This window comes from Styela clava, chromosome 4, assembly GCF_964204865.1.
Source record: "Styela clava chromosome 4, kaStyClav1.hap1.2, whole genome shotgun sequence".
Classification (NCBI taxonomy): Eukaryota; Metazoa; Chordata; class Ascidiacea; order Stolidobranchia; family Styelidae; genus Styela; species Styela clava.
The window spans coordinates 8,082,844-8,110,437 of NC_135253.1; the positions used below are offsets into that span (position 1 = coordinate 8,082,844).

The 27,594-nt window shown below is 34.9% G+C and overlaps 4 protein-coding genes across 9 annotated transcripts; 3 read left to right on the forward strand and 1 right to left on the reverse strand.

Annotated features, from left to right (window-relative positions):
• Positions 1 to 1,761: 1,761 nt before the first annotated feature.
• Positions 1,762 to 6,354, reverse strand: LOC120326798 (uncharacterized). Its single transcript, XM_039393152.2, has 6 exons — positions 6,178 to 6,354; positions 5,679 to 5,812; positions 5,505 to 5,584; positions 3,499 to 3,564; positions 3,168 to 3,251; positions 1,762 to 2,642 (listed from the first exon to the last, which is right to left on the reverse strand). The coding sequence occupies exons 1-6, from the start codon at positions 6,298 to 6,300 to the stop codon at positions 2,509 to 2,511; spliced, it is 621 nt and encodes a 206-aa protein (XP_039249086.2). The 5' UTR covers positions 6,301 to 6,354; the 3' UTR covers positions 1,762 to 2,508.
• A 2,639-nt stretch (positions 6,355 to 8,993) lies between these two features.
• On the forward strand, positions 8,994 to 13,754 carry LOC120326793 (uncharacterized). Of its 6 annotated transcripts, none has more exons than XM_078112278.1 (4): positions 8,994 to 12,014; positions 12,286 to 12,424; positions 12,790 to 12,900; positions 13,373 to 13,754. In XM_078112278.1, the coding sequence occupies exons 1-4, from the start codon at positions 11,832 to 11,834 to the stop codon at positions 13,522 to 13,524; spliced, it is 585 nt and encodes a 194-aa protein (XP_077968404.1). In that variant the 5' UTR covers positions 8,994 to 11,831; the 3' UTR covers positions 13,525 to 13,754. The 6 variants fall into 6 exon arrangements, with proteins under 6 accessions (XP_077968404.1, XP_077968405.1, XP_077968406.1 ...); XM_078112280.1 differs by having other exon boundaries at positions 8,996 to 12,014; positions 12,790 to 12,874; positions 13,349 to 13,754; XM_078112277.1 differs by having other exon boundaries at positions 8,997 to 12,014; positions 13,349 to 13,754.
• Positions 13,755 to 15,413: 1,659 nt separating this feature from the next.
• Positions 15,414 to 16,180, forward strand: LOC144422270 (uncharacterized). Its single transcript, XM_078112276.1, has 2 exons — positions 15,414 to 15,636; positions 15,720 to 16,180. Exons 1-2 carry the CDS (start codon positions 15,414 to 15,416, stop codon positions 16,178 to 16,180), a joined length of 684 nt encoding a protein of 227 aa, XP_077968402.1.
• Positions 16,181 to 19,968: 3,788 nt separating this feature from the next.
• Positions 19,969 to 27,081, forward strand: LOC120326786 (legumain-like). The gene is made up of 12 exons (XM_039393133.2): positions 19,969 to 20,608; positions 21,129 to 21,226; positions 22,310 to 22,391; positions 22,790 to 22,951; positions 23,446 to 23,508; positions 23,602 to 23,790; positions 24,337 to 24,426; positions 24,797 to 24,871; positions 25,129 to 25,245; positions 25,487 to 25,654; positions 25,848 to 25,921; positions 26,246 to 27,081. The coding sequence occupies exons 1-12, from the start codon at positions 20,423 to 20,425 to the stop codon at positions 26,277 to 26,279; spliced, it is 1,338 nt and encodes a 445-aa protein (XP_039249067.2). The 5' UTR covers positions 19,969 to 20,422; the 3' UTR covers positions 26,280 to 27,081.
• Positions 27,082 to 27,594: the final 513 nt, after the last annotated feature.

Below are 27,594 nucleotides of genomic sequence, written 5' to 3' on the forward strand. Positions count from 1 at the left end.
AAATCGGGAATTTTGTTTGTTAACGTCACAAGATGAAGCAGCGCGGTTGGTGAAGAGTCAGAAGTCTTATTGGAACAAATGTTCAATCTCCTTACAGGTAGCGCACCTCGGATAGGGAAAATCCGATACGACTCAAACATGTGGCGAACCACGACCTCTTGTCGTGTTGGCATTCTATGCCGGGTATGGATACTACGTAGCCAGTTATTTTGTTTTCAGATGCACGGACTTGATGGGGAGGAAGCCGTAACCGGACAGCGGTTACGTGAACCATCCTGGAGGAGTGCAGAAATCCCGTAGCACATATTTATCCTCCACGGGATTCGAATGCGATGGCGAGCGTATTCCTAACGATGCGCCACGCCATCACTAGTGTAAGCAAAAATTATATTTCTAATCCTATGGTGAATACCTTTTATTTTAATGTTGTTGTTGTTCAATTGAATGTGAACCAAACAAATAAAGAAGGATTTGAGAAGACACAAAATCATAGTCATTTTATACATTTGTGAGACGATAAATATGGCCTTGTTGGACTAACGTGGTGTGGGATATAAAAACTGTATATATATATATATATAAGAATTAGACCAGTTATATTTTTATAATATTATTTTAATTAACGGCATATACCGAAATATACGGTATTAAAAAATTAGTAGAAGTCTGAGAAAAATTACTCTGAGAACTAATTGAAAATGGTTCTTCAAGCAAATCTTGATTGAGGCAATTTAAGTTGTTTTGAATTGACGCGATTGTTTAATATAAAATAAATAATTCAAGAATTAGAGTTTTATATCTTCTTTTTGTTTCAAAATTTGAAAACGTTATTATCTAGTTTAATCATTTTCATATGTATATATATATATATATATACCAGGGTGGCCCAAACTGCGCGCCGCGTGGGCCCGCAGACACATTTCGTGCGCTCGCAGAACAGTTTTGAGTTATTAAACTAATAACCCAAGCCCCTTCCCAAAACCCAATATCGGGATGGATGTTTGTTAAAATCGCGGAATTTCAATGTTGTATCTATAAAAGTCAAGACGGTGCCAATATGGGAATAACGTCCTGTGATCGGTACAAGGAGAATGAATTGACTTGTTCAGACAGGACCAAGCCGATAAGATGAGTCACGCTTTTTATATAAACTTCGTACCATAAGCTCGCCTGAAGCATCTCTTCATTTGGAAGAACGCTTTGTGACTTTATTTTAGTAAAAACACTCCTCTATTTACAAGCGTTGGTCATGTGGCAGCAGTGATGAACCGCAAAGCTGACTTAGCGCCGCGCGATCCAGTTTTTTAGCTGGGTCGGATTTCCCAACTTAGACGGACTTGGTTGTTTTTTTGACGATGGCACCAATGACATTGATGGCACCAAGCCTGCTCGGGCTACATGTAATTAAATTAATCAAATATTACAATTCATCGTAGCATGAGTGTAAAAAAGGTGACCGAGGAAACGTGTTTCCTTACCAACAATGACGTTAAACCACAGTGTCTGGTGTATTTTCAAGAAATATCTTTCATGAAAGAATATAATTTTAAGCGACATTACAAAACCAAACACGAAAGAAGATACCGAAAATACCACGGTATTTCTCGGGAAGCAATTTTAAAATAGCTAAAGGCTTTTCATATCTCCCATAAAAAACTGATTAGAACGATAAACTCTCATTCTTAAATATATTTAAAGTGAGTAAACTCGCGATGTTTTGATAACGTTTGGGTTTTATCCGACTGCGGCCCGCGAAACATCTTCAAAAACCGGCCCTCCAACCTCGTAACCTTGGACCACCACCCTGATATAAACTATTGAAATGTAGTCCAAATTAATATTCTTTCCTACATCTATTGCAAATCAGTAATCAATGGTTTCTTTTTTCAGTAAACTGAAAAAGCAATTTCGACATAAAAATCATAATAAATTATATATACCGGTATATATAACAAAGAAATTGCATGTCAGGGTGAAGGGAAACCGCGGAAAATCAATACTGGTTATCGAGCAAAGGTACCCATAATTAAATTTTCAGCATTCCACAATAACTTACCATACGCCAGTCAAAAATTTTAAGTGAGGTTTATATAGGTCTGCTCGAAAACGCAAAGTTGGGATCCCACTGAGCTTGAATTCATCGTGACTTCTATTGGATAGCCTACAAATGAAACGCGATTATCAGTGCTGATAAATGTCCCAACCTAGGTTTGAAAAAAGATTTGACTCGAAAAAATAATCTTCCGAATAGAATTTTGTGGATAAGTGGCACTGATATTAGCCAATCGGCAGGACAAGCGAATGTAGAATAATTTCCATCAACCCTCGAAATGCAATCTAGGATAATTTATTTAATTGATACAATCATAGCTAAAATTACACATGAAAAAATTAGCCATGCAACGATAACTAAATCTAAATGTAAAATAGCGTTGTCATTTCAGCCCAGTACATGTAATTCGGTTTCAATATATTTATTCAATTTTTAATAAACGTTTAAAGTTTATACTATAAGACTTCGGAACAATGTGACACGAAAAGGGGTTGATATATTCCACTTTTGTATAAAGCTCTCCAGATGCGAAGAACATCTTCTGTCGTAGGGACTGGCCTCCTAGTGTGGGGTCGCACGTACCATCGACCTGTAACAGAATACTGATACTGTATACAAACTCGCAGTTACATTCCCGGAACAAAAAACGTCTTAGCATCACAGCACTTCTTAGACAAGCGATAGCAAAATACACACACTTGTAAAAACCGCAGAACAACGCAAATCGGTAACAGACTTTATTCTTCGTGCACCGATTACACTTTTTCTGACAACATCAAATCAGATTTAGGAGTCGGAACTGAGTTTTCCGAGCGAATAAGAAAAAAAAGATTGCAATCATAGCATTCATTCGCTAAATGTGTTACAGCGCTTACAGTACTTGCAATGCAATTTTGGATATAACACAAAGAGTCCATGCCGAATAGGTTTATTTGAGACGTATATTAGGCATCGCGGATGCTTCTCGGAGATAAGGGGGGAAAAGGTCGGTTGATTAGTGAGCATTATCGTTTAGTATTCCAAATAAATGGAGAATATTCGCCCTTTTTATTGATTATTTCAATGGCATAAAGGCAATATCTATGAAGTAATAAAATAATGAAATGATATTGACCTTCTTTAGAGCATCGAACAACAATGAAGTAATTTTCATAATCAGTCACATGGAATTCAGCTTCAAAATGTATCACCACAGTATCTGGAAATTTAATTGTTAAAAAACTAAATGATTTTTATTTTAATAAGTCTATTTTTATTATCATATATACTAGCGACGTTTAGTGCGTGTAGCCAGTACGAACATTATTCGAAAGATGAAAAAATGTATCCTTTAACAACAGAGAGACAATAGAAGACTTTGCTGGTAACAGGTGCAAATTTTAATTCTCTACTTTTCCCTCAACTTATGAAGGTATTATGTAAAAATACGTCAGACTATAGCTCACCTTCTAGCACAGCTTTCTCGTTAATTCCGCCATCTTTATTCACAATATCACGCGACATCGCTGAGTCTGTCACAAATATATGAACATTGGCAATTAATTAAGTTTGAAATAAGATTGTCCATAATCACAAAATATATAGGATGAAAGAATACTCTCTTCGTTTCTGGTTTTTGTGAAATCGATTTTGTATCAATTACCCATTTTGAAATTATGTTCTAGCGAGGTATGGCAAACCTTCTTCAGGGAATGGGTAAAATTAAATTTTGATCACGGGACAGAAGACTGGGTTGTAAACATATTGATGTCTGCAATAGTAGGAATCTTACAAATTCTATAATGCTTGGTTGGTATTGTGTAGTTTCGAGCGTTACACAGCACTTTTATTAGAGATTTATTGGCTACCTTGTCGATATCGATAATTGTATCAGTATCGCCTAAAAACAGTCTGATATTTCCGATATATTCATCTCGTTGAGAATGTATTAGGTATATATGAGTTATATGCAGGATCATATATGCAGCATTTAATGCCTTATAAAACTCTTCAAAGTTAGTACAGTGAGTAATTACCCCCAAAGGGATGAATATATATGTTGGATGAACCATGTATTGTAGACGGCCCTATATAAATTTTCCAATCCAGCACCGCAATTACTAGCACAAAAACTACTAGCCTGTGCACAAAAAAACGTCTGTTAAAATTTGCCTAATACTTTTGCCCATACCAGGGTGGTCCAAGGTTGTCAACTCCGGGGCCACAAAATTATTTTAGCATTGTTCGCAGGCCACAAATAGTGCCAAGAATAGGTAAACAGTGCAATAAAAAACAAACACTTTATTTGAGCAAACACATTGGTCAGTATTGATCCTTTGTCAAGCTAAAAGATTTCGTGTTCGTGTGTAAGATTTCGACGGAAAAGGGTACTCCTGTAGTAGGCTATGTGAATCAAGATGGCGGACACCGAACGTAGTGCGTGTAACAGGTTGGGGTCAGGCCATATTTTCACGTACAAATAGCTAGTCCCCGAACTAGTAATATAACTGAAATAGTAATAAAATTATGGCTCAACCTCACCTGGTACACATACCACGTTCCGTTGTCCGCTTTCTTGGTACGCATACTACAGGTGTACCGGAAAAAGTGCCATAACACTAGCCAATTCAGTGACATTAGTGATGTGACAATATGTTAAATGATTTTTCTGGTTAAGTTTATGACGAAACAACACCAAATGCGATTTTTTGTTTACCCTCCGATTCCGACGCGGGCCACAGATAATGCAGCGGCGGGCCACATGTTGCCCGCGGGCCTGAGTTTGGACCACCCTGGCCTATACGAACAAAGTTAAAATGCAATTTGCGATACAGTTTAAGCCACTTTAAGTAAATCAATGAACCGTATTCAGCTTACTTTGATTCTTAGCCCTAGCTTCTCAAATGACAGTACACTATGGTGGTTGACTTCTTATTATGTTTTGTGCATTTAATTGTCGTTAGGCGGGTCACCGGAAAAACAGTGTTTCAATGTCAGTGTCGGGTCAATGATTCTCCTGTTATAGGGAGAGTGTAGAGCAGGGGTCGGGAACTTTCTGTCCCTCGCGGGCCAAAATTTAGGGTTGCAAGTCATTGGCGGGCCGCACATGTTTTAGAAAGTTAAAAAAAAATCGAACGGCTGGCCGATGAATCTCATTTTATCACACAGATCATATCTCAAAAATTTTCCTTTTAATATTGTCTGCGCCATTGAACCCTTTGCACCCTTTTGCATTAACTTTCCTTCGTTTGTTGCCGTTTGTCTAATTTTAATTAAATTCTAGGCTAATTAAACGAGTAATTGTGAATTATATACTTTATTGGTTATAATATAATTTAGTCTACCGTGTCTCACTATAAATAATTCAGTGAAGCGTCGCGGGCCGGATTATATTACTCCACGGGCCGGATCCGGCCCGCGGGCCGTAGGTTGCCGACCCTTGGTGTAGTTGTAGAGGATAAATGAAACAAACCTGTCTTTCTATCAAGCATGTAAAAACCTGGTCTAATTTTTTGTGCGTGTAGGCGTACTACGTCGGGCTTGTCGGGTGACCTGCAGATAAATAAAAAGATTGATTTAGCTCTAACTTTTTGAAATGGTACTTGGCATAGATACAGATCTATCTATTGCTTTGAAACTCCGGTACCTGAATAAATACTTTTCCAAAGTTGCTTTAAAACCATCTTCAACTTTAGTAAAGTTATGTACTTTCACACAAGCTACGTCGGAGGATACGCCATCACCATCATTCATAGATTGATAAAATGTTTTATCTCGAAGCTAAAAATTGAAAATATAGAAAGAATATAAACTTTCTTATACAATCAAGCTAAATTTGTGATATTTTCATTTGCGTCCGCTCATATTTATTTTCATGTGTCGGGAAAATCTATTCCGCTTAAATTCATTTATTTGATTACGGCAGAGTATAATATACATGCACTGGAAATTTTCAACATAATATTTCCAATGCCCTTCAAAATGATATCCTAGAATCCTTGATTGTTCATTATTTATTTATTGGTTTCAATGAAACTAATTGTTTTAGCATACCCTCAATGTCGTTCATTACCTCTTCACCGTACATCGATTGCTGATCGATTCACATCCTTAAGTTAGCTAGGTCTTGATACCGCAATACTTACTTTTTCCCATTGTATATCGTGTCTTCTCGTTGGATACTGACAGTTTTGCTCGCAAGCACAATTCGTTCGAGTAAAAAATTGCAAAAAAATCAAGAGCAATTGAACGTAAACTTGACTTCTCATGTCGCACTGAACTGGAATTTCACGCTAACCTTAACTGATTAAGGATTCATTTGATTGATTCATTTAAAAAATACAAAATTTAAACAAACCCTATATATATAGTTTTGTCCATATTTAATTAATTTTTTGTAACAATGAATATATTTAACGGTACAAAAATTAATTTAATAATCGCACAACTTTCACAAATACAAATTTTTCACAGTTTTAATAACAATGTCAACTGGACTAATGCAAACTCGCCAAACCTTTCCTAAATTTCAGCAAATCAGCCTATTCTGGTCAATTCGCCATTAATTGAATAGTTGAAGAGTAATTTCTGACTTCGGGAATATCCGTGAATATAAGGTTTTCGACACTGACATTAACTACCTATTCAATAACACCGACCTCATACGGTTTCTGTGTGGCGTAAGACCTGTAAATCGATGTATATATAAATAAATAACTGTCAATATGATCAATTTATGAAGAAAGCAGCATGGTATTTACAGTCACAACAAAAGCTTTTAAGGTCTGAAAGATGCTCATAAGTTTGTTCACTTCCGGAAGACAGTGAATTATGACCCTGTTTCCTCGGTACACAGCTGCAGTGCATTACACCACTAGTCTGCTAGAGTGTGGGTGGCTGTTATAGCTGCCTGCATCGGATCCCGTTGCTCCACGGCTCTACCACATTCTGAATGTCAAATGAGTTTCCGAGCGCGTTCCTGGTTTGTCCCCACTAGCTCATGCTTTACGTTTACCGCTGTAGGGACAAATGGCAATTTTTTGCATACGCTTCATGTTGGATATTTGACGGAAAATTTGACTTGAAAAAAGATCTTTTGATCTAGGAATAGACGGCCCAATACGACTACAATTGATATTAGCTGATTACGTATCAAACAACCATGTGATAACTATTATTAAGCATTAAAAATGAAACTGATGATATGTTATTTAAATATTAAAATTGTAACTAAATTTACACGTGCGAGAAATTTGCTATGCAACGAAAACTAAATTGGAGATTAGATAGCAATGTTATTTCAGTCCAGTCCGTGGAATTCGGTTTTGATATAAATTCTCACATTTTTAGATGAAACGTTTCAATTACAAGACTTCAAAACATTGTGACATAAAAAGCGTTTGATCTATTCCATTCCTGTATAAAGCTCTCCAGATACGAAGAACATCTTCTTCGGTAGGGACTGGGTTTCTGGTACCATCGACCTGGAATATACCATCGACGTGTAATTAACTACCAAAATGCATCACCTCAGTATTTGAAATATTTAATTGATGAAAAATTAAAAGATCTTTTTATTTTATTTTGAACGAGTCACTTATTATTACATTACCAGCGACGTTTAGTGCGTGCAGCCAGCACGGATTTTATTCAAAAGATAATAAAAATGGAACCTTCAACAACATAGAGACAATAGAAGATTTTGCTGGTAAAAGGTGCAATTTATATTTTCTCCTTTCCCTATACTTGAATGTATTATGTGCAAAAACATCAGACTAATTCACGTTCTAGCACAGTTTTTTCATTAATTCCGCCATCTTTACTCACAATATCACGCAACATTGCTGAGTCTGTAATAAATCTATGAACATTGGCAATTGACTTCGAAATATAAATATCTCTAAATATTAATTAATATTGTCCATACCCACAAAATAAAGGATGAAAGAATACTTCCTCTCAGTGGCGTAGCCGATTGTTTTCTCGGCGTGGCGTGTTATTTAATCCGTAAACGCTTACGTTGGTGTTTTTCTTCCTCTATCACAAATGTATGCCCCGACAACAATGATAATTACTGTATTTTTGTACTCGCACAGAATTGTGAATCCGTGAAAGTTATTAATCATTCATTGGCGGCGAGATGCTAAAGATTGCTGAGGAGTGAATCCGTGCCGCAAATTTTTTGATTGAAACGCGGCAATATAAAATGCTGAAAATAAAACGGTAAACGATATAAGATTCGTTGTAGAAGACGCGGGACAGATCAAAAACGCTTCTCTGGGCATTGAAATTCGCAAAATTTCGTGTGCCTAAGGCACACATTATGTTCGGGTACTAAAATGGAAACAGTCAATTGTGCGCGGGTTTTTACCTCTTTATCCATTACTTTAATTAAATTGCCGTCGAAAATTTTCGTGTTAACATTATACAAGGTTGGAAACGCGACTTTTCCACGGGTTGTGATGATATTTAAGATAATTAATCTAAAGTATATTTAAACAATTTTTATTGGACTAAAATGAATCTTACTCCGTGAGATTTCATAGCAGACTTACGAATTTTTACTAATGGTTTATTTTAAAAATAATCCGAGTGGCAGCATTGCGTTAGAGCGGAGCCAGTGTTGCAAGTACAGCTCAGATTTATCAAATTCGCAATATGGCGAATATACGGATCAAAACTGGTTGTAGTTGACGCAACCGCAGGTTAAATTGAAGACAATCAAATTAAAGCAAGACATTTTAAATATGTCCGTATCGGTCATGGATTGATTACTTTGCACAACAGAAAAATGATTATTCGTTGAAAAAGTCGGTTCTTTTTAACAAGTGGCGTAATCAAGGCGACTGTTCCGCGTGTATTTCGAGGCGATGTACGTGTCACGTGTGGCAACTTTTTTAAAATTTATCGTCGACCAAAATACCGCCCGACACTCGACCAGGCGTATGTCGCGTTTGAGAGATAGGAACGGATTTATCAGTGACTCGAAAGCCAAGATATATGTATTTTATTGGGAGCGCAAATTAAATGTAACAAAACGCTTTGTTTTGCGCTATTGCGCTTCGTATTTCCGGAAACCGGGTGTCGTGAAAAGTAAAATTTGATCTAAATTAAGCACAAATAATGTTTTATTATCTAACGTCGGGTACTCAGCATTTCCCGGGAGAATTCGAAAAGTCATTTAATTCAAAATAAAAAATGTTTCACTATTCCAAAAATGAAGATTGTTGCAATCGGAAAATCCCCTGTATGATGGCAGTCGGCACCAATAATAAAACGGTGCAATAACGCTGTCTTCGCGTTCTGAATATTCAAGCTGGGATTACGGTGTTTGATGTCTGCTGCAAACGCGTTCGGGCTCTTTGCGAGAAAACACAAGTATGATCACGCGAGACAGATTTCGTCGCGAGAGAATAACGCCCATCCCTGATTTGTTAAATTGTAAATTCGAAACACAAAAATTGACGCACGGCGCCGAAAAGGCGGGAACCGAGTTCGAGATTCGAATTGTCCGGATTCGGTATGCTATATCGTCCATCGTCCACTTTGATAACTTATGGTACCGACGCAGAGATGACTGGCAGATGATGCCACGACCCCCTACTTCATCCTAATGCCTCAGTATATCTTTTCATATATTCCAACCAATAAAACCATTCCTAATTCGCAAATAGAATCAAACGGAAATCCCCTTCTGTAAGCTTCAAAATATAGAAAACTGATGACGTAGTAACGCATCACTCATGCCTAGCGTAAACGTCCGTGAGCAAACTATATTCAGTAAACTATGCAATTAATTTAAGTAAATCAATGAACCGTATAACTCTCGTTCATTCAGCTGATATGGATTTTCAGCACTGGCTGCGCAAATGAAAGTGCACAATATGATTCTCTTCTTGTTAGTTGGAATTATGGCCCGTGGCGGGTCACCGGAAAAAACACGGTGGGCCACTTTATCAGTGTCGGGTCAGTGGTTCTCCTGTCTATAAGCTCTAGCGTTTTGGAATGTAAATTGGCATAGATAGAAATGTATCTATTGCTTTGAAACTTCTATACCTGAATAGGTACTTTTCCAAAGTTTGCTTTAAAACCATTTTCAACTTTAGTAAAGATATGTACTCTCACACAAGCTACATCAGAAGATACGGCATCACCATCATTCATAGATTGATAAAATGTTTTACCTTCAAGCTAAAAATAGAAGAAATAGAGAGGTCTAAATAAACCTCAATTTTTTTTTCAATAAAGCTAAATTTGTGATATTTTTATTAGCTCGTCATTGGTGTATCGTTAGTTGCTTCATATTATCTTTGTTGTGTCGGAGAAATCTATTACATGTAAATTCCTTTATATGTTTTTTGTCAGAGTATCATATAGGCTACATGTACTGTAGGCTACTTGAAACTTTCAACCTAATATTGCCAATGCCCAACGCTCAAATTTCCCATTATTCAATTTTTAGTTTCAATGAAACAAATTGTATGTCTATTCAACGTTGTTTATTAATTTTTCAACCGTACATCCATTGCCGATTGACTCAAACTCTTAAGCTATCTGGGCCCTAATAAGGCAATACTCACTTTTTCCAATTCTATATCGTTTCTCCCCGGTGGATACATTTAGTTTTCGTGTCCATATATTTGAACATCGCTCTCTTGTTTGAATTCAAAGGTTATTTCTTGAGTGGGTATGTTTTCTACGGTAAGCTATGTCGAGTAATCGGAATCGAAAATTTAGAAATCGGATAAGAATCGAATACTTGTAAGTAGTGATACTTAGCATCCTTACTTTTGAATGGAGTTATGAAGTGACATATCAGATCCCTAACGGCAAGAGGCCGCACGCTATTACCAGGCAGAATGTATTGTTTCAGGGCTAACATTTCGGTCAAGAATTTAATGTAAATTTCAGTTTTTATTCGAGGGTCGTTTTCATGAGTTTCCTATTGGTTACGATAATATTGCGACAGAAATACCTGTTAACAAAACCTGTTAATGGCAGAAAAGCGCAATTTTTAAATTTGATGACATAATCACACAAAAACTTCGAAGCGAAAAATGAATCCCATAGAGCCCACAGATATTTTTGAAATAAATGAAGGTAATAGCTCTCTACTACAACAACAAGCTTCAACCATTTAAATTTGGTCAAAGCAATAGGTTCAGTAGTTGAAGACAAAGACGATTTTTTCAAAACAACAACATAATTAAACATTCATAGGTACATTTCGTATCCAATAAAAAAGCCTTCGATATTTTGTACTAGTTTGCCTAGATGGCATGACACTGCATCGATCTCATGCATTGATAACTACATCATTGCAGCAAAATAACAGTTTACCTTGAATTTGAACACTGCCTAACTGTCAAAATTGATATTACCCGGGTCCCAGGTTGATATCGTGTTGTAAATGACGGCTTCACGATAAGAGTTTCTATTATTATCTACAAAGAAAATAAACGTAGTGCTCTGTTAATTCCTGATTATGCATACTCGGTATGTATGAAGGTATTCACGCATACGTTGTGATTTTGACTCAGGGTCAGATAATTTATTGAAGTACTGGCAGTATATTAAGTTAACGACTAGTTTTTTAGTCAAAATATGAAATCATGCACTAAAATGTCACATTTATATGTATGCAATTATTACCAGTTTTGAATACCAAACATTTCATCTTTATTTTCATTCTTATTGGAAACTGTCTATACTCCTACTTCGCGGTTGTTTAATTAGCAGGCTTAGTGTGGAACAACTTGGGCTGTAAATAACTTCGCACTCGCGCATTTTGTCACCTAACATGCCGTTTCATAAGCCAAAACCTGTGGCGTTCAATATTTTGGTTGCTGGTGAGGAAGAAAAAGCTCGTCACATTTTGATGAGTGAATTAAGACTACTGGGATCCCGTTCGGAAAAGATAAGAGACGACTTGATTTTAGAATCAGTTATTCTTGAAGTAACTATCAAGCGATATAAAATCAAGGTCAGAAATGTAAACAGTTTTATCGAAAACATTGAACAATTTAAATTGCTGCGGCTGAAATCCAAAGAAGTCGAAATTTGACATATGTATCTTTTCTATTTTAGAAGGTAAACAAGTTTTATTGAACTCAATATTATTCAAAAAATAAGAAACGTTTTACATCAACCACCAAGCGTACGTCATTCCAGCAATATTCTATTTCACAGTAAAAACAATGCATGTTTCGTTCACAACATAATTTATGCAATACCAATAAAATGTTTTTTCCCAGCTCCAATTCTGGAACGCTCTACTTGTCGACGGAGAGAAAAATGTCGCCAAAAGCTTCAGTCGCCGAGCTGACCTTATTATCATGTTATGTTCATCAGTAAGTCAGGACGTCGTACGCATAAACGTCGATACAAACGAAGGTAATTAATCACGTGAACTTCTCTGTTCAGCTAAAAGCCTAAAAGAATTATTTCTTGTGTTAAATATGCTTTTACCTTTAATAGGTATGTGAAATTTTTGTCGCCAGACTATATTGCTCATTTTTTGAAATCAAGCAGTATTTCAAGTGCATATAATCCGGAACAACTCCGATAATTAATTCTTGTGGGATTCACATTCGTTGTTAAGAAGGCAGCTGCTCAACACCCCCAAATTACAAATAATACTGTAATATAATATCTGAAGTTGAAAATTTTTTTTAACTGGCGTGAACTAACGTTAAGTTAACATTCTGTTTCAGAAAAAAATTATTTTATTCGTTTGAATTTCTTTTATATTTTTGCAGTGCCGAAAGTTCTTTGTTTCGCGCCCATGCTTTCATCGCCAGTGAATGAAGTTTTAAGAAAGGCATTGATCTCTGAATGCAATGCGTACGTTGTTCTGGATTGGGTTACTGGTAAATAGATGACTGGTCAGTTTATTGAACGTTAAACCTTTCACGTTCATGTTGCCCCAATTTGCCTCCAATTAATTCTTCTACACCTTGTGAGGCAATACGCTCTATTTGTGTCTGGCTTTACAATTGTTTATATAAAGAGCACACGCGCTATTTTTATTCAACAATGCAATCACTAAACGAACCATCTTAGCTACTGAGCTATAATGATCATAACGTGAATCCATTCATATGTACTGCCCATTACCATTATGGCTAATGAGTTATACAAATTGCTTACTTGACGCTTCTATGCATGTCGAGCTTGTTATGGCATTGGTGATATATGATCACAGAAATGTAACTAAGAATGTTACTTAGACCGAACGATAAAATTTAGTAGAAAGGCTCATTCGAGTAATAGTATCATAGAGTTCATTTACTAGATAAATGCACGTTTAATTTCCAGGTTCGCGAATTCAAAATATTTCAGATCTCATCAAAATCGTAAAGCGATGCATTGAATTAAGTGAGAAACGCCTATTTAATTCGTTAAAAGAGGAACTGGATCGCGTCGATTTGCTATCAGACAAGACGAATTTGCAGAACTCTACTCTTTGTTACGAGAGGAACAGCATTGGTTAATAAGACAATGATTTTGTTCAGAATTTTGTCTAGAATTTTTTTGAATTGCTTCACTGTCCACTACATGCCCATTGTTGAATATTTGGATCGAACCAATTTCAATTGTAATCATTGAATCCATAAACAATTCCGCCCACCTTGGCTTCAATTTTGGGACAGTCATACGATGTATAACTACCCCATAATCACCAAAGTGTCTCTTGGGTTGAATAAAAATATAACCGAAAATATGCTACAGAACGAATATGCTATTAGAACTGTGAAATCAAGGTATCAAATAAAGGCTAAATGATATGGGCTGCTTTGTGCACTGAAATGCAGATTTCGAAAGGAACTAAAAGTGACTCACGTCAAAGTGTTAGTTGCCAGTATAGAGTTCTTTAAAATTCCACACTATTTCCATGAATCAAATTGAAATGTAGACAAGACAAAAAGCAATTTATCTGAAGCATTTACTTTAAAAAAAAGATAAAAGGGCAAGCTATCAGATTAGCGAATTTTTAAAAAGTTGCGTGGAAGCGCTCAAAGTAAGTCGCGAGGAGAGAATATTATTGAATTGGGAAACGAAATGACCTGAGTGGTTCTGAAAAGTGAAATTACCGCATGTAAAATGACCCTGTATTCTTGCAATAGAACTGATACAATTATTACGATATTCTTCGACTATTTTCAGAATACAGGGTCATTTCATATGCACAATCTGCCGTTACTGCGGCCACGCTCTGGATGTCACTCGAAAGAAAGCCAGGCAATGATAACATAAATGGTTCTATTGAACAAGTTAAGCGTCACAAAACCAACGGTCAAACAACTATATGGAGGCCGAGAATAGAGTTTTGAGGGCATTGTCTTTTTGAGTATAAATATCCTGGCTAGAGTCGGAGATCGTGGGTTGTCCGACAAAACCCTCCCTACCCCTGTTTTTAAACTACCCAAAGTAGCCCATAACAAGCGGATCCAAGTCAAGGAAAGAAAAATGTATGACGCTCAGCAGGAAGCAAAATATTCAGAAGTTTTTTTCCAATACAGGTTAAGTGTGTTGTCCATCCACATCTTGCTTGGTTAATCTTAAATTGTGTGCAGCCCACAAAATTGACAACTCATATCCGATAGTTTTTTTTTTTCAAGTTTCTTCGTACTTCGTATACGTTGTGTGACTTCTAAAGCACAAATCAATTATCTGCAATATATAGTTCGCATAGATATGATCTTAGAAAAACATGCATGAAACATGCGGCCTGTACAAAAGAACGACAGCCATGTTATTGTGAACACCAGATTGGCTAATTGTTTGAATAGTGGTTAAATTTATCAAGTTATGCCTACTATTGATGAAGTTGAAGAGCAATACGCATTATTACCTGAATCCTGGATTAAAACTGCTTACAACCGAAAATTATATTTTTATCACGGAACAGAAGAGTATGGGTCACAGATATTTAATCAATGTTAGTATCTATAAGAAACTTGCTGCTGCATCCTATCTTCAAGGTCTTCATTTTTCATCTAAAACGTTGTGTTTTCACAACGGCATTGCAGGCGAGAAACTAATGAAATGTAGCATTTATTTCTCGTATACCCCCCAAAGTAGTCTGCAGTGCTTTATGGTTCTTTGCAGGTGCGAAAGGGAACGCTGTAACAGGGTTGCGAGAAATAAACAGATCAATTGTATTGTTATGTCATAAACGATGTCACAGCCAATAGCTACATAACAGTATACAGGGATACAGACGTGCGTACAAAATTGGGAGTTTTGAAAATTACCAAACCGATCAGGAAATTAAAAATTTGAAGTTGAGCGATCGCTGCCCAACTGACGGTACATTATCATAGATTACTCATTGTTAAATCTAATTAGAGCCGGCTTTATCACTTCTATATATGTTAGTATGTTTTTGTTTTACGAGTACAAACTGTTACGTATATATTTTTTTATAACAATAACAGCGACAAATATGCAGCAGAAGAATGTTCATGATGATGTTGTTGCATTGCGATATGCAGAGTCCATGGAAATACGTGATGCACCCCCTTCAAAAAGGTGGATGATTTTGGGAATTGTTTGTATTGTAGTGTTTTTGGCAATGTACAACACTGGAACTTTCAATTACGGTATGTAAACAATGTTTCTCCGGCATATTACCAGGCAGACCCTGGTATTACTGACCTGTTAACAATATTCTTATTAACTGCAGGAGGAGTTTGCGATGTGTTCTTGAGCCTTGTAAGTGGACAACTGACATTCCAGCGTGTTTTGTTCATTTCATCTTCTCTTTTATTATGTGGATATCTGATGGTAGCCATCGGAGTTTTATCTAGGAGTAATTATGCAATTACGCTAATTGGTCAGACTATTAATGGCTTTGCTTGTGCTATTTCGATACCTATGGGACAGGAAGCACCTCATAACTGGTTTCCCGTCAACGAACAGGCAACAGTACTATCTGTAATTTGGGGGAGTAGAGCAGCTGCCTTTTTAACAGCGAATCTGATTTCCACACGGATTATCGGAGTTGTTCCGGAGGAGATATTCACGAACCAAAGCAGACTAGAAGTTTTCAATGAAGAAAATCCTATTCTGAGAAACTTCAAAGATACCCTTATGTTAATTTTTCTCGTTTTTTTTCGGGTTTTTCAGTTGTTTGCCACGTCTTAAGTAGGTATTTGTGACTGACCATCCTGGATTCCATGTCCACGAAATATTTACCACCGTTTAGTTTAAAGTCGGAAATTGAATCTGTTTTCGTATCGTTCTTTTCTTGCGTTACTTTCGGAAACTTTATTTGCAACTCCAGGAAATAGGTTACGATCGTTCTTTATCAATAGCTCTACTCTTTCGCTATCCTTATCTGTTTTTACTCTGCTTGGTAGATATGTTCTGGGTCATTTCTGAGTTGTCTGTTCTAAGGCCGCTACCATTTCTTTTTTCACCTGTGATTGTACATTCATGTTTTTTTCTAAATACAATAACTTTGACAACAAATTGGATAAATTAACCCTGTTTTCTATATCTTACATTTATGTTAACATTTATATTCTCATTGGTCAAGGCTATGGCTAATAATAAACCCCAAGGGTGGTATACATCAACCCCGATTAAAGTGATCATTGTTTGATTCTTGGTTTCGCCAACGGCGATCAGCCTTAATCTTAGATCAAATCGCAGATGTTAGCGCCATATTCTGAACTACTCAAGAAGGTGATTGAGATTTTAGAAGACCGCACATCGACCTTGGGCCAAATTTTATTTTCTTCCTTAAAAGTTTCATGTGGCTGTTTGTACATTGAGTATAAATTGGGCCTTAGAATTCGTACATGGAGATTGCTTAATTTAATTTTTCTCATCAAATAAAATGATCGCTCGATTTAATGTTGCATATCGTCACGCTAATAACCGAATTGCGTAAGTCATTTTTAGCAGTTTTGAGAAAAACGTAAAAAACTTCCTAATGATATTGTTATGCCATTGAGAGTCAATGATTTGCCATGGTTCAATTTTTTTAACGTAGCCGGATTTACGTTAATTTGTATGACGCAGTTAAGTGACGTCATAATGGCGCACTGTGACTTAGGCAGAAATGTGTCTATGACTTGGGGACATACGCAAATTTGCAACTTTACTATATGCACCAGTCCTGAAAACTAAACATTCCAAAAACGAATGTAATTTTCAGTATCTACAATGTCTAATCCCCAAAATTGATAATCAGTTTCAATTACATTATTTTTTATGTTTAAAAATATATATTTCAATAATATAACACGTTCTTCACACCCACCGAAATAAGACTAAGATTAAATATAAAGAATAAAGCAGCAATGCACCCAATATAAAAGCCAACCAAGGTGAATTGGACTCGGACAGTGAATATCAGAAGTGCACGCCTTCCTATACTGTAGTATAAATTCAAATTAATACGCGCTAAGCTAGAATCCGAGATGCAAAAACTCGAAAATACTTCGCCGCGGTTATTTTGCCTTTGTGACGTCACAATAGTCCTACGGTAACAATGATAATTCATTATGATTTATGACGAAACAATTGCACAAATTAATGTGCATGTCGTACTAAATCTCCATTTTTATGGGTTTCGGAATTCTTAAATTAAAATCTGAGTTAAACAGACAGGTGCGCAGCATTACATAAATACCTATTTTATAAAAAACTCAAAATCGCCAAAAATGAATTACGCAATTCGGTTATTAGCGTGACGATATGACAATAGATAAAAATTTAATTGCTGCAATTGTACAGAAGCACAGCTGAATGATATGGTGAAATATTTTTTATAATTACTGTATATATATATATATATATCAACTGAATTTCCCCGACTTAATTTTTCACTTTCTCTCCCAAATCATATATAATGATTCATATCAACTTTGTTTCTCTTTGTGTTTATTGCTTTCATTTATTTGAATTTTCAATATTGACTCGTTTTTAATCTTGGTGTCGCAGACTTATGATGACCATTTCTGGTCCTTCGCGACTTCCAGTCAATTACAATGAAATCCGTTAGTGTAGCGCATAATTATTTTTTTCCTATTTTGAATTGAATTGTGATTTCTTGCACGACGAAATAAACTTATGTCTATTGTGTAACATCACCGTTAGGGACCTCAGATTCTTTTTTTTATCTCACTGTTCTTGCTTGCTGAGTTAAGTACGCGTTCATTACAGTGATTACACCCTTCATTAAAGATCACAGATTAGGATAGGATAGGATAGGATTTACATATTTATCCCGGGGGAGAGGAAAGCCGATAAGACGGCTTATTCATATGGCGATTAACTGAACTCCAATCATGAATCAAATTAGGCCGCAAGGGTTTCACTATAATTTTGACTCTTAAAAAGCATTTGCCTGTGTATCGCGTGAAACTAATCATGAAATATAATAGGAAATATATATATAGATAAGCAGTAACTCATCTAGCATAAGTCCGTTCCCGATCCTATTCAAACAAGATTTTAAACCTATGTGCATAATATTTCAACCCCTTTTGAAGTCACCAATTCTTTGTGCTTACTTTAAATCTTCACACTCATCTTGTCATCACAGTAGACATGCTTCTGTGCGACATTTTTCAATAAAATTTCATACATGGATAAATAAATGAAAATATGCGGAAGGTTTTACATTCTCTTATTTTTTTCAGTTTTGGAATATCATTTTTTGTCATTAACTCAATGTCATTTTGTCATTGTTTTGATTACGCACATGCGCTTACATTTATATCCACATCTCCACACATTCAATATGACATGATGTCATTTTGTCATTGTTTTAATATCGCACTATGCGCTTACATTTACATCCACACACATCAAATATTATGGGTACTCAAAGAGTAGATTTATTAGGAATCCCTAACTGTATGTTACTGTAAGTTGCTTCAGCCGCATAAATTAACATATTCAACTTTATCTGATTTTGCAGTTAATCAATAATATTCAGATTTGTTACCACAGTACATGTAACAAGAGTGGTATTTTTTGAACTTGATTTGTTTATCACCATCCGGTTGTCCCAACGACTAACATACCGGGTTGTCCGGATCATGTGATTATCCACATGATTTTTGTTACATGAAAGGCTTATGTTGTTGACTGTACGATTTTTTTTCATTTCGTCTTATTTGCCCTTAACACGCCATTAAAATTATATATATACAATAAATTACGAGAAATTTTATGTTCTTTATATTATTAAACTAAGCAGACGTGACTCGTGACATGATCGTATGTTTTGTTCTAATCATGGGGTGCGGAATTTTACATATATATATATGTTAGGTGGTAAGCCTGACTTTAACCTATTTCATGCCAGGCCGTGTGGCACTAGATATTTGAACTTGCTAAGGTTGACGTTGGCTTCTATATTATACGGTACCGGTACCTCGCTGCCCTTACACCGGTGTCCTAGATTCCTAGAATACCGTATCAATTGGTAAAATATAGTCAGGCATCTGCGGGGTGTTGCAAATTTTTCTCAAAGTCAGCAAAATATTATTCCAAACAATCGTTTCCGAAAAATTTTAACTTGATACATGCTTGATTAAATGTCTACTGACAACTATTTGACAAAATGACACATTTAGGCAGTGCCTACTTCATACGGTACTGTCCCTAATTTTAAAAGTGGCCTTATTTATTTTTTCGTTAAACCAGAAAACTTATTATAATACCGGTAGTAGAATATGGCGATACCAGCAAAAATGTGAACCGTATGAGTTTTAGTGAATGATTTTATAGTGTTATGTATTAAATTCCTAGATGTTTTGTTTGTTTGGTTTTGCTCCCAGATGTTGAAGTTTGCACATTAAAAAACTAAACTCTTGTCTTGTCTCCATTTCGTGTCTTACCCCAATATTTCCGCCAAATTGATTACATGAGGGGCGATTGTTTATTTAAATTGAACCGTTATAATCACTTCTGCAAGTAGAATTTAATCTAAACTGGAGTTGATTTTAAATGTTTAAAACTGTTTCGAATGATGGTAATTTGCTGCAGAAATCGATAGTGGCGATAATAATGTGCTCACAGAACACAAGCAGCTACGCAAAAACAGTCTCTAACACCAAACCAACATTATTTCAGCTCTTTCAAGTTCCCCACCTTTCACACGCCCATACAAAAATTTGCTATTTTGACGGGAAAAATCGTGTTGTGAACCGATCATGTGATAGGGAAATTTTCATCATGTGACAAGCATTGTATGATTATTTTACGTCAAGCTGTAAACCGGCGGGTCACTTAAACTCTGGTCGTTTATCGTCGGCTGCATTCTAAGACTCGAAGCTCTCAAGTTAGGACTCTGAGATAGTCAGCAGTTTATTCAGTAGTTACTAGTACACAAGCAGTTTTGCGCCCAAGAGCATAAGGAAAAACAATATGTGGAAGTTAGCTGCGTTCTTGTCTCTTGTGTTTGGTATTGCCTCTTGTCGTTCCCAATTCGATTTCGTCAATGGACGTTTTGAAGATTTGTCACAGCGCATGGAAAAGTTTCAAGATACTGCAGGCAAAAAATGGGTTCTGCTCATAGCAGGGTCAAGATTTTATTATAATTACAGACACCAGGTGAGTGCAATTAAAGTTAATTAAGTTATAACAATTTCGGAATTTAGAGATTGAAGAGTGCTGGAGTCTGCACCCTATTTCTTTATTTACTGCTGTACTGATTTACATCAATCCTCATATTCTTGAGATTATATTATGCTGTTATGGTATTTCTTTGGAAACAGTATTGTTTATTTTTTTCCTATTTTAGTTATATCCCATTTCTGAGCTAAATTTATATTAACCTTCATACAGTTCTATCCATGAATGTGTCCTGTTAATGTACTTCAAACTGTAGTCACACAATCTGCATAAACTCTCCGACTCTTGTGATGGCAAATTGAGCTTTTGCGAAACTAGAAAGTTCAAAGGCAATTAAGCTATCTGACAATCTCATCTCGTTGTGATTTATAACAAATTCTTCAATTATCATTATCAATTTGCCTTGAGAATCTTAATACAATGTTTTGAAGTGTTCATCATGTTAAATTTAATTAGCGGACTCATTCTTGTTTGAATCTTTAGGTTATTTATTTTCCAGGCAGACGTCTGTCATGCATATCAGATTGTTCACAAACATGGAATTCCAGATGAACAGATTGTAGTTATGATGTATGACGATATTGCAAATTCTTATGAGTATGTATCTTCAAGCTTAATATTTTTTTTTACGATATTAATAATGGGACATTGATCACTCCATAGTGTAGATTTGTTTGATTACTTTTCTTTTTCAAATATTTAAAGAGATATGCTATGTCTTCTAGGCAGGTGGTGAAAAAAATGTCTCATAAACAATTATCAAAAATAGATCCATCTCATGAAAAGTAAAATTAGATTTGTTCATGTTTCAGGAAATTGACAGTTTTGAGAATGAAATTCTGTTATTAAGTTTTGAGTTTAGTATTGTATTGCTGATTGTATTCAGTTAAAAGTTGTGTTGTCATGCTTGTTATGTTTACTGAGTTTTTTGAACTTTGTTAACAGCGTCAAACTATTGAATTGAACTATTGTCCTAATAATAGTTTGTCATTTGTTTCATACTGTAAAACTGAGATTTGATGTTTTATGACTAATTTTATTACTAGGGTGCATGGTACCAGTTTTTAATATGGGAGCATTGAACTAAATTTATTACTGGTGGTAATTTTATTGTGAACATTTTCGCTGAATGTGCATTCCAAAGCATCATGTGAATTTAGGTCATTATATATTTTTATGATGAGGTCATGTAAAGGGGATGTGACTCTAAATTGAAAAGGACTTTGTGATGCATTTCTGATTATTGTCATGCTTATATTTGATATGAAGCATGCTCATGTATTGGCAATATTGGTTATCTCAATACCGAAGTAGATTAGCACTTCAATTTGATATTATTCTGAACTAACAACTAATGTGGCATGTTTAGATATTGATGCTAAAATTGTTTAATATTTTAATTTTGTTTCGTTGCAACAATCATTAACTGTTGAGCCTGCAAGTTGTCTCCACTAGATATCATTATCTTGTGAAGAGTTTTACCACAATCTTCGTAACATTCGAAAGGCAATATGAATTTCATCTCATTGAAAAACTATATTGGATGCTATGTTATAAATTGACCTAATATTTATTCGGCTTTTTAAATTTGAGTAAATTTGTCATCCATGCTGATTTATATATTTCTACTCTACTCATCCTCTTCTTTTCTAAGACCTAAAAAGTAATTTTCGTTTTTAGAAATCCCAACAAGGGTGAAATCATCAATCATCCAGATGGACCAAATGTCTATGAAGGTGTTCCCAAGGATTATACTGGCGATGTAATTGTTTTAGTTTTGTTTTATCAGCCATTCAGACATAGAATTATAAATGTTATATGGGTTGTGAATGGTCGAAACAATAAAAAAAAATATGAAATATCTAGTAACGAGCATGCCAATATAATAACATGAAATGAAAATTTGAATCATAGTGTGTAGTTGTTTATTATTCTGTTCTGTTGATGAATTTTTCAAATGAAGCTTGTGATTTCTATTGCCCGACTTTTTACATTTTTATTGTTGTCTCTGATACTATATTGCGCTCAGTATTCCATAAAATATGGTCTCAAGTTCTCAACCATATTTGTTTGTTTGTTTCAATATTATTGGTTAATACTTATCTAATAAAGAAAACACATTATTTGAATACAATAGCGTCAAACTTTTTCATTTTTCAGGATGTTACACCTGAAAATTTCATTAGTGTGTTGACTGGGAAGAAAAACATGATGAAAGGGATTGGAAGTGGAAAAGTAATTGATAGTGGTCCCAATGATCATGTTTTTGTATTTTTCTCTGATCATGGTGCACCTGGACTGATCGCTTTTCCAAGTGACAGAGTGAGTGATAAAAAATTCATCCACATTTTAGTTTTTTGCTGCAGAAATGTAATAGCCATTTCAAATTTCCTGAAAAAATCTTGTTGATTGTCTTGAAGCATATTATTGTATTAATACTAACCAATATCTTTTTTATTTGCGAAACAAGATTAAATTGGAAAATACATTTCTGGTGTATACATTAACTATCCTGAATTAAATTCCTGGGCAATGGAATTTTTGGGTGTCTGAGTAAAGGAACGAAGTTGGCAACAATAAAGAATAAGAGTGTTTGATCCCTGACTGAAATGAATGAGATTTCTCAATCTCAAGAATAAGATCTTTGCTGTCAAATCTTATCTATGAATCTTTCATTGTTAATGCTTGACTGCTTCCATTATTAGGTTTATGTGAAACAATATGATTATGCTCTTTTCTGACTTTAGCCGTCCTTTTTTATGATATCACAAAATTTCGATATTTGTCTAAAGGTATTCTGCTATATTGTTTTACAGCTCTACAAGGCAGATTTGGCAAATGCAATCACCTACATGCATACAAACAAAAAGTATCAACAGGTATAATTTGCTTTGTTTCATTGACTACTATGTTTTGTTGTAGTAATCGAAGAGTCAAAAATTTAGAATACTATTATAATGCACTTTTTTCAGCTTGTGTTTTACATCGAGGCATGTGAGAGTGGTTCCATGTTTTATAACAATTTAGCGGACAACATCAATGTTTATGCAACGACTGCTGCAAATCGTTCACAATCTTCATTTGCTTGTTATTTTGATGATAAACGACAAACCTATCTCGGTGATCGTTATTCTGTATCTTGGTTGGAAGACTCTGACCAGGTGCTTATTTATTTTAACGTTTCCAATTTAACTTTGGTTCATTTTGGTATTGTGATTTTTAGAGTCATCCATATGTGAATAAACTGCACTGAAATTCATAGCTATTTAATATTTCAGTATTGCCAATATGAATTACCTGCACTTGTATGTCAGTAGCATGGCATTAAAGTAGAAACCATCTTTTTAGTCTTAAAGTTGTAATATTTTCTCATTAGGAATCTAAATATAAGTCTTAATCAAGAAACATATTTTGGGTAATTACCGATTTTTTATTGTGTAACTGATTTTTGTTATGTAAATGATAGCTACTGGATCTAAGTCTATAAGTTTTATATTTTGTCTGCTTTATGATTATGAAACAAACTAAATCAGTCATCAGTTTGCATAATTTCTGTTTGAATTGAGAAAATGAAATGCAGACTGTCATTGATATGAAATCAATATTGCTGTTCTTTGAACAATGTAAACAATTGGTCTTATATACAGTTTGATTGTATATTGATTAAATACTCATTCGGTTTAGTCATACTGATTTTATTTATCCAGGAAAACCTAGCAGTGGAAAGTTTACATAAACAATATGAAATCACCAAAGCAGCCACCAATCAGAGCATGGTAATGCAATTCGGAGATGTGGTACGTATGATATTAATACTACGAAAAATAACTCATTATAGTTTATAATAAGCAATGATACCAGTAATATTCAGATTTTTGCAAAATTAATGTTTATTGTTCACATGACCACTGTTTACTTTCTCGTTTGAATATCTAAATATCGATCCCGTTTGGAAAAGATTATTTAGATGCAGTCTTTTCAATTTTCTCATCTAGTTTCTTGACAAGAACTTTGCTCTGTGAGAACATATCAAATAAAAAATATATCAAATATAAAAATATATATATATAGATCTTTTAGTTGTTATTCTTTGTGAATGCATGGGTTTTTGAAGTTAATGGTGATAGCTGTGGATCTCAAATTTTTCAAACTTTTTTTCTGTTTCAGGGTCTTAGTAAAGAACCAGTTTCCTTCTTCCAAGGTGCAAAGTCAACTGAACCTACTAAACCTCTTCGTCAGATTGTAAGCTTTTATAATTTTTGCACAGGGTTCAACTTATATTGCTTTATTTTTATCTCAAATGATAAATATTATTAGCAAGGGCAAAGACTGAGTATTCATATTCATTGGCATCTCGTGTTGTCCAAGATCAATTCACTACACCAAAATTCTAGATTCAACTTGAATTTATCGTCTACAAATGTGCAAAGTTGGTGTTACGTGTTGTGCTATCCAAATCGGTTGAAATTAGATTTTCTCTTTCTTTTTTACATTCTTAGTATGACGATGTACCTGCTCCTGATGTAAAAATTCACATATTAAACAAGAAAATTGAAACTGCGACATCTGTTGAGGAAGAGAACAAACTGAGAGCAGAGCTCAATGAAGAATATGAGGTAAATTATCAATACTTAGGTCTATTCTTGACTCTCTCTTACTTTTTAAACTAATGGTCTCAAATGTTTCACTTAAATTACCTAATCAAGATTTTTATCTTTAATGTGAAGAAAAAATTTATGTCAGTGGCGTGTTATTTTAAACAGTTTTTATTGCTATAATGACAATGAGTTCCTTAGATTTTTATCTGAATACTGAAATTTGGGGTAATTGTTCGTTGAAATTATTCTACATGAATAGATGCGCAATACTGTTGGCAAAGTATTCAAGAATATTGCACTGAAGGCAACTAATGGAAGAAACAGCCTTGCTGGTTTGGTACTCTATGCAACTCCAACCCTGGACAACATGTCTTGTTACAAAGATGCGGTTGAATGGTTCGACAGAGTATGCTTCGATTTGGACAGCGTGAGTGTCAGAATGAATATTATTTGCAGAAAATGGTTGGATTATCTTTTTAACATGGCTCATAGTGTCATATACTTCAATATGGTCCTCATGTTTATATTTTCAATTGTTTAAGTCGAATTGGGACGACTTGAAACATGAAACATATGCATTGTTTATCACTGTTAATTCGAGAATTGAAAATAATTTTCAGGGCAACTATGACTTTGCTTACCGCAAGCTTTACGTTCTTGGGAATTTGTGTGATGCTGGAATCCCCACTCAACAGTAAGTAGATGTTGTATTTTTTAGTCAAATGTAGGGATGGATATCTATTTAACAATAATTTCACCTTATACAATTAGGACTCGGTTATCAACAGACTTCTAGAAAAACAAGTTCTAATTATTTTTATCAGTTGAGCTAAGTACGAGATATCAGAACGTCAAATTTTTGTGTTTGTATATTTGAACAATTCGTAGTTCAGTAAGCGGCTGTTGAATTCAAACGGAGATAGGTCTTTATGAATACACAATTAGTCATTTGAGCATAATTTTTCAGTGTATTGCTTGCCCGCTTTTACTATTTCACGACTGCTTATTTTTCTCACAGAATATTGAAAACCATCAGCTCTTTATGCAAGTGATTATTTTCAAATACTGAGATACGACTGACGGAAATTCATTTGAAGATATTTACTTCTTTCTTTTCATTTATTGATTTGTCATGACTTGTTATTTTTTCAGTATTACTTACATTTATGTCACCATTCTGCCGATTTCTGTGATTTATTTTCATCTGTCACATTGTTTGTTAGCCAGTCAGAAATTGCTCTTGGTAAATATAACCCAGCGATATTTGTGATTAAGTGAGGATAGTGAATTTTCCCTCAAACTTTAAAAACAAATGCTATTTCCTTTGTATTGATTAAATTATGTTTTTGAGTAGTGTTAATGTTATCAATATACACACAATTACTACAACAATATATTTAAAAAACACAAATAATAGTACAATACACTGTTTTAATGATGATAGTACTTTTTCAAGTGTCGTACTTGCTACAAGTGAACAAATTTTTACTAGTCTTTATAATGCCAGCCGATATTTATGAAAAAGCAGCACATATGTTCATCTTCTAAAACGCTAGCCAAGTTTTTTTTTTTGCAATTGATAGAGCTAACATTTGCTCTTTTCAGACACTTGATTCTGTTGGTAACTTTCTGTGATTCTGCAATATGCATACTAACCATTGTATCAAATGAGTTCAAAGCCTCCAAACTTAAAACTTTTTTTGATATTAGAAAATATATTCCATTGAAGCAGTTCTCATATTTTTGTTGTCTGACATTGTGTTTTGTTTCACAATCACATGCAATACTTTTCATCTCTTTGTAAATTTCCCTACAGCAAATTCGTTCATGTTGAAATATAAAAATGAGCTCGTATTCTTTCGTCCTTCAAAATGAACCATTGTTTTGTACAGTTTGGAAATATTATTGCTTTGGGCCAAAGTTAGTTGCAATTGGAGTTGTTGTGTAGCGTGGGGTTGTTAATGTCATGACATGTTCATTGAGCGACAATCCAATAAGCAGCAATCTTCTTGTTCAGTCTTTAGTCCAGGTCAGCTGTGTAAAGTCTATTCTTTTTTGATATTACTTTAAAATCGATGAGCAGCTTCTCCATTGTACCCAACTAAGCGAGGTTTCGAATATAAAACAACCTTGCTTTCAAGCAAAACGTTAGAAAATCAGACACTGACTAGTACACCAGAAGCTGCTAATATTTCTACTGAAAGTGGTACTTCGCAAAGATCAGAGGTTTCTAAACCGTGAGCCAATTACGGCCCGCGTCGATATAAAATGGCCCGCCGAACTTGAGTGAAATACTTTAATTTTAACTGTAAATAAATACTAATACGTTTAACACTTTATGTGTTTACCTTTCTGCGTTCTGGATAC

Coding starts and splice junctions, on each gene's coding strand:
- LOC120326798 (XM_039393152.2), bottom strand. CDS start 6,300: ATGAGAAGTCAAGTTTACGTTCAATTGCTCTTGATTTTTTTGCAATTT. Junction 5,813..6,177: donor ACGATATACAATGGGAAAAA/GTAAGTATTGCG, acceptor TTCAATTTTTAG/CTTCGAGATAAAACATTTTA. Junction 3,565..5,504: donor CATGCTTGATAGAAAGACAG/GTTTGTTTCATT, acceptor TATTTGTGACAG/ACTCAGCGATGTCGCGTGAT.
- LOC120326793 (XM_078112277.1), top strand. CDS start 11,832: ATGCCGTTTCATAAGCCAAAACCTGTGGCGTTCAATATTTTGGTTGCT. Junction 12,425..12,789: donor AAACGTCGATACAAACGAAG/GTAATTAATCAC, acceptor ATATTTTTGCAG/TGCCGAAAGTTCTTTGTTTC. Junction 12,901..13,348: donor TGTTCTGGATTGGGTTACTG/GTAAATAGATGA, acceptor TTTAATTTCCAG/GTTCGCGAATTCAAAATATT.
- LOC144422270 (XM_078112276.1), top strand. CDS start 15,414: ATGTTTTTGTTTTACGAGTACAAACTGTTACGTATATATTTTTTTATA. Junction 15,637..15,719: donor CACTGGAACTTTCAATTACG/GTATGTAAACAA, acceptor TATTAACTGCAG/GAGGAGTTTGCGATGTGTTC.
- LOC120326786 (XM_039393133.2), top strand. CDS start 20,423: ATGTGGAAGTTAGCTGCGTTCTTGTCTCTTGTGTTTGGTATTGCCTCT. Junction 22,392..22,789: donor CCAAGGATTATACTGGCGAT/GTAATTGTTTTA, acceptor TTCATTTTTCAG/GATGTTACACCTGAAAATTT. Junction 23,791..24,336: donor GGTTGGAAGACTCTGACCAG/GTGCTTATTTAT, acceptor TTATTTATCCAG/GAAAACCTAGCAGTGGAAAG.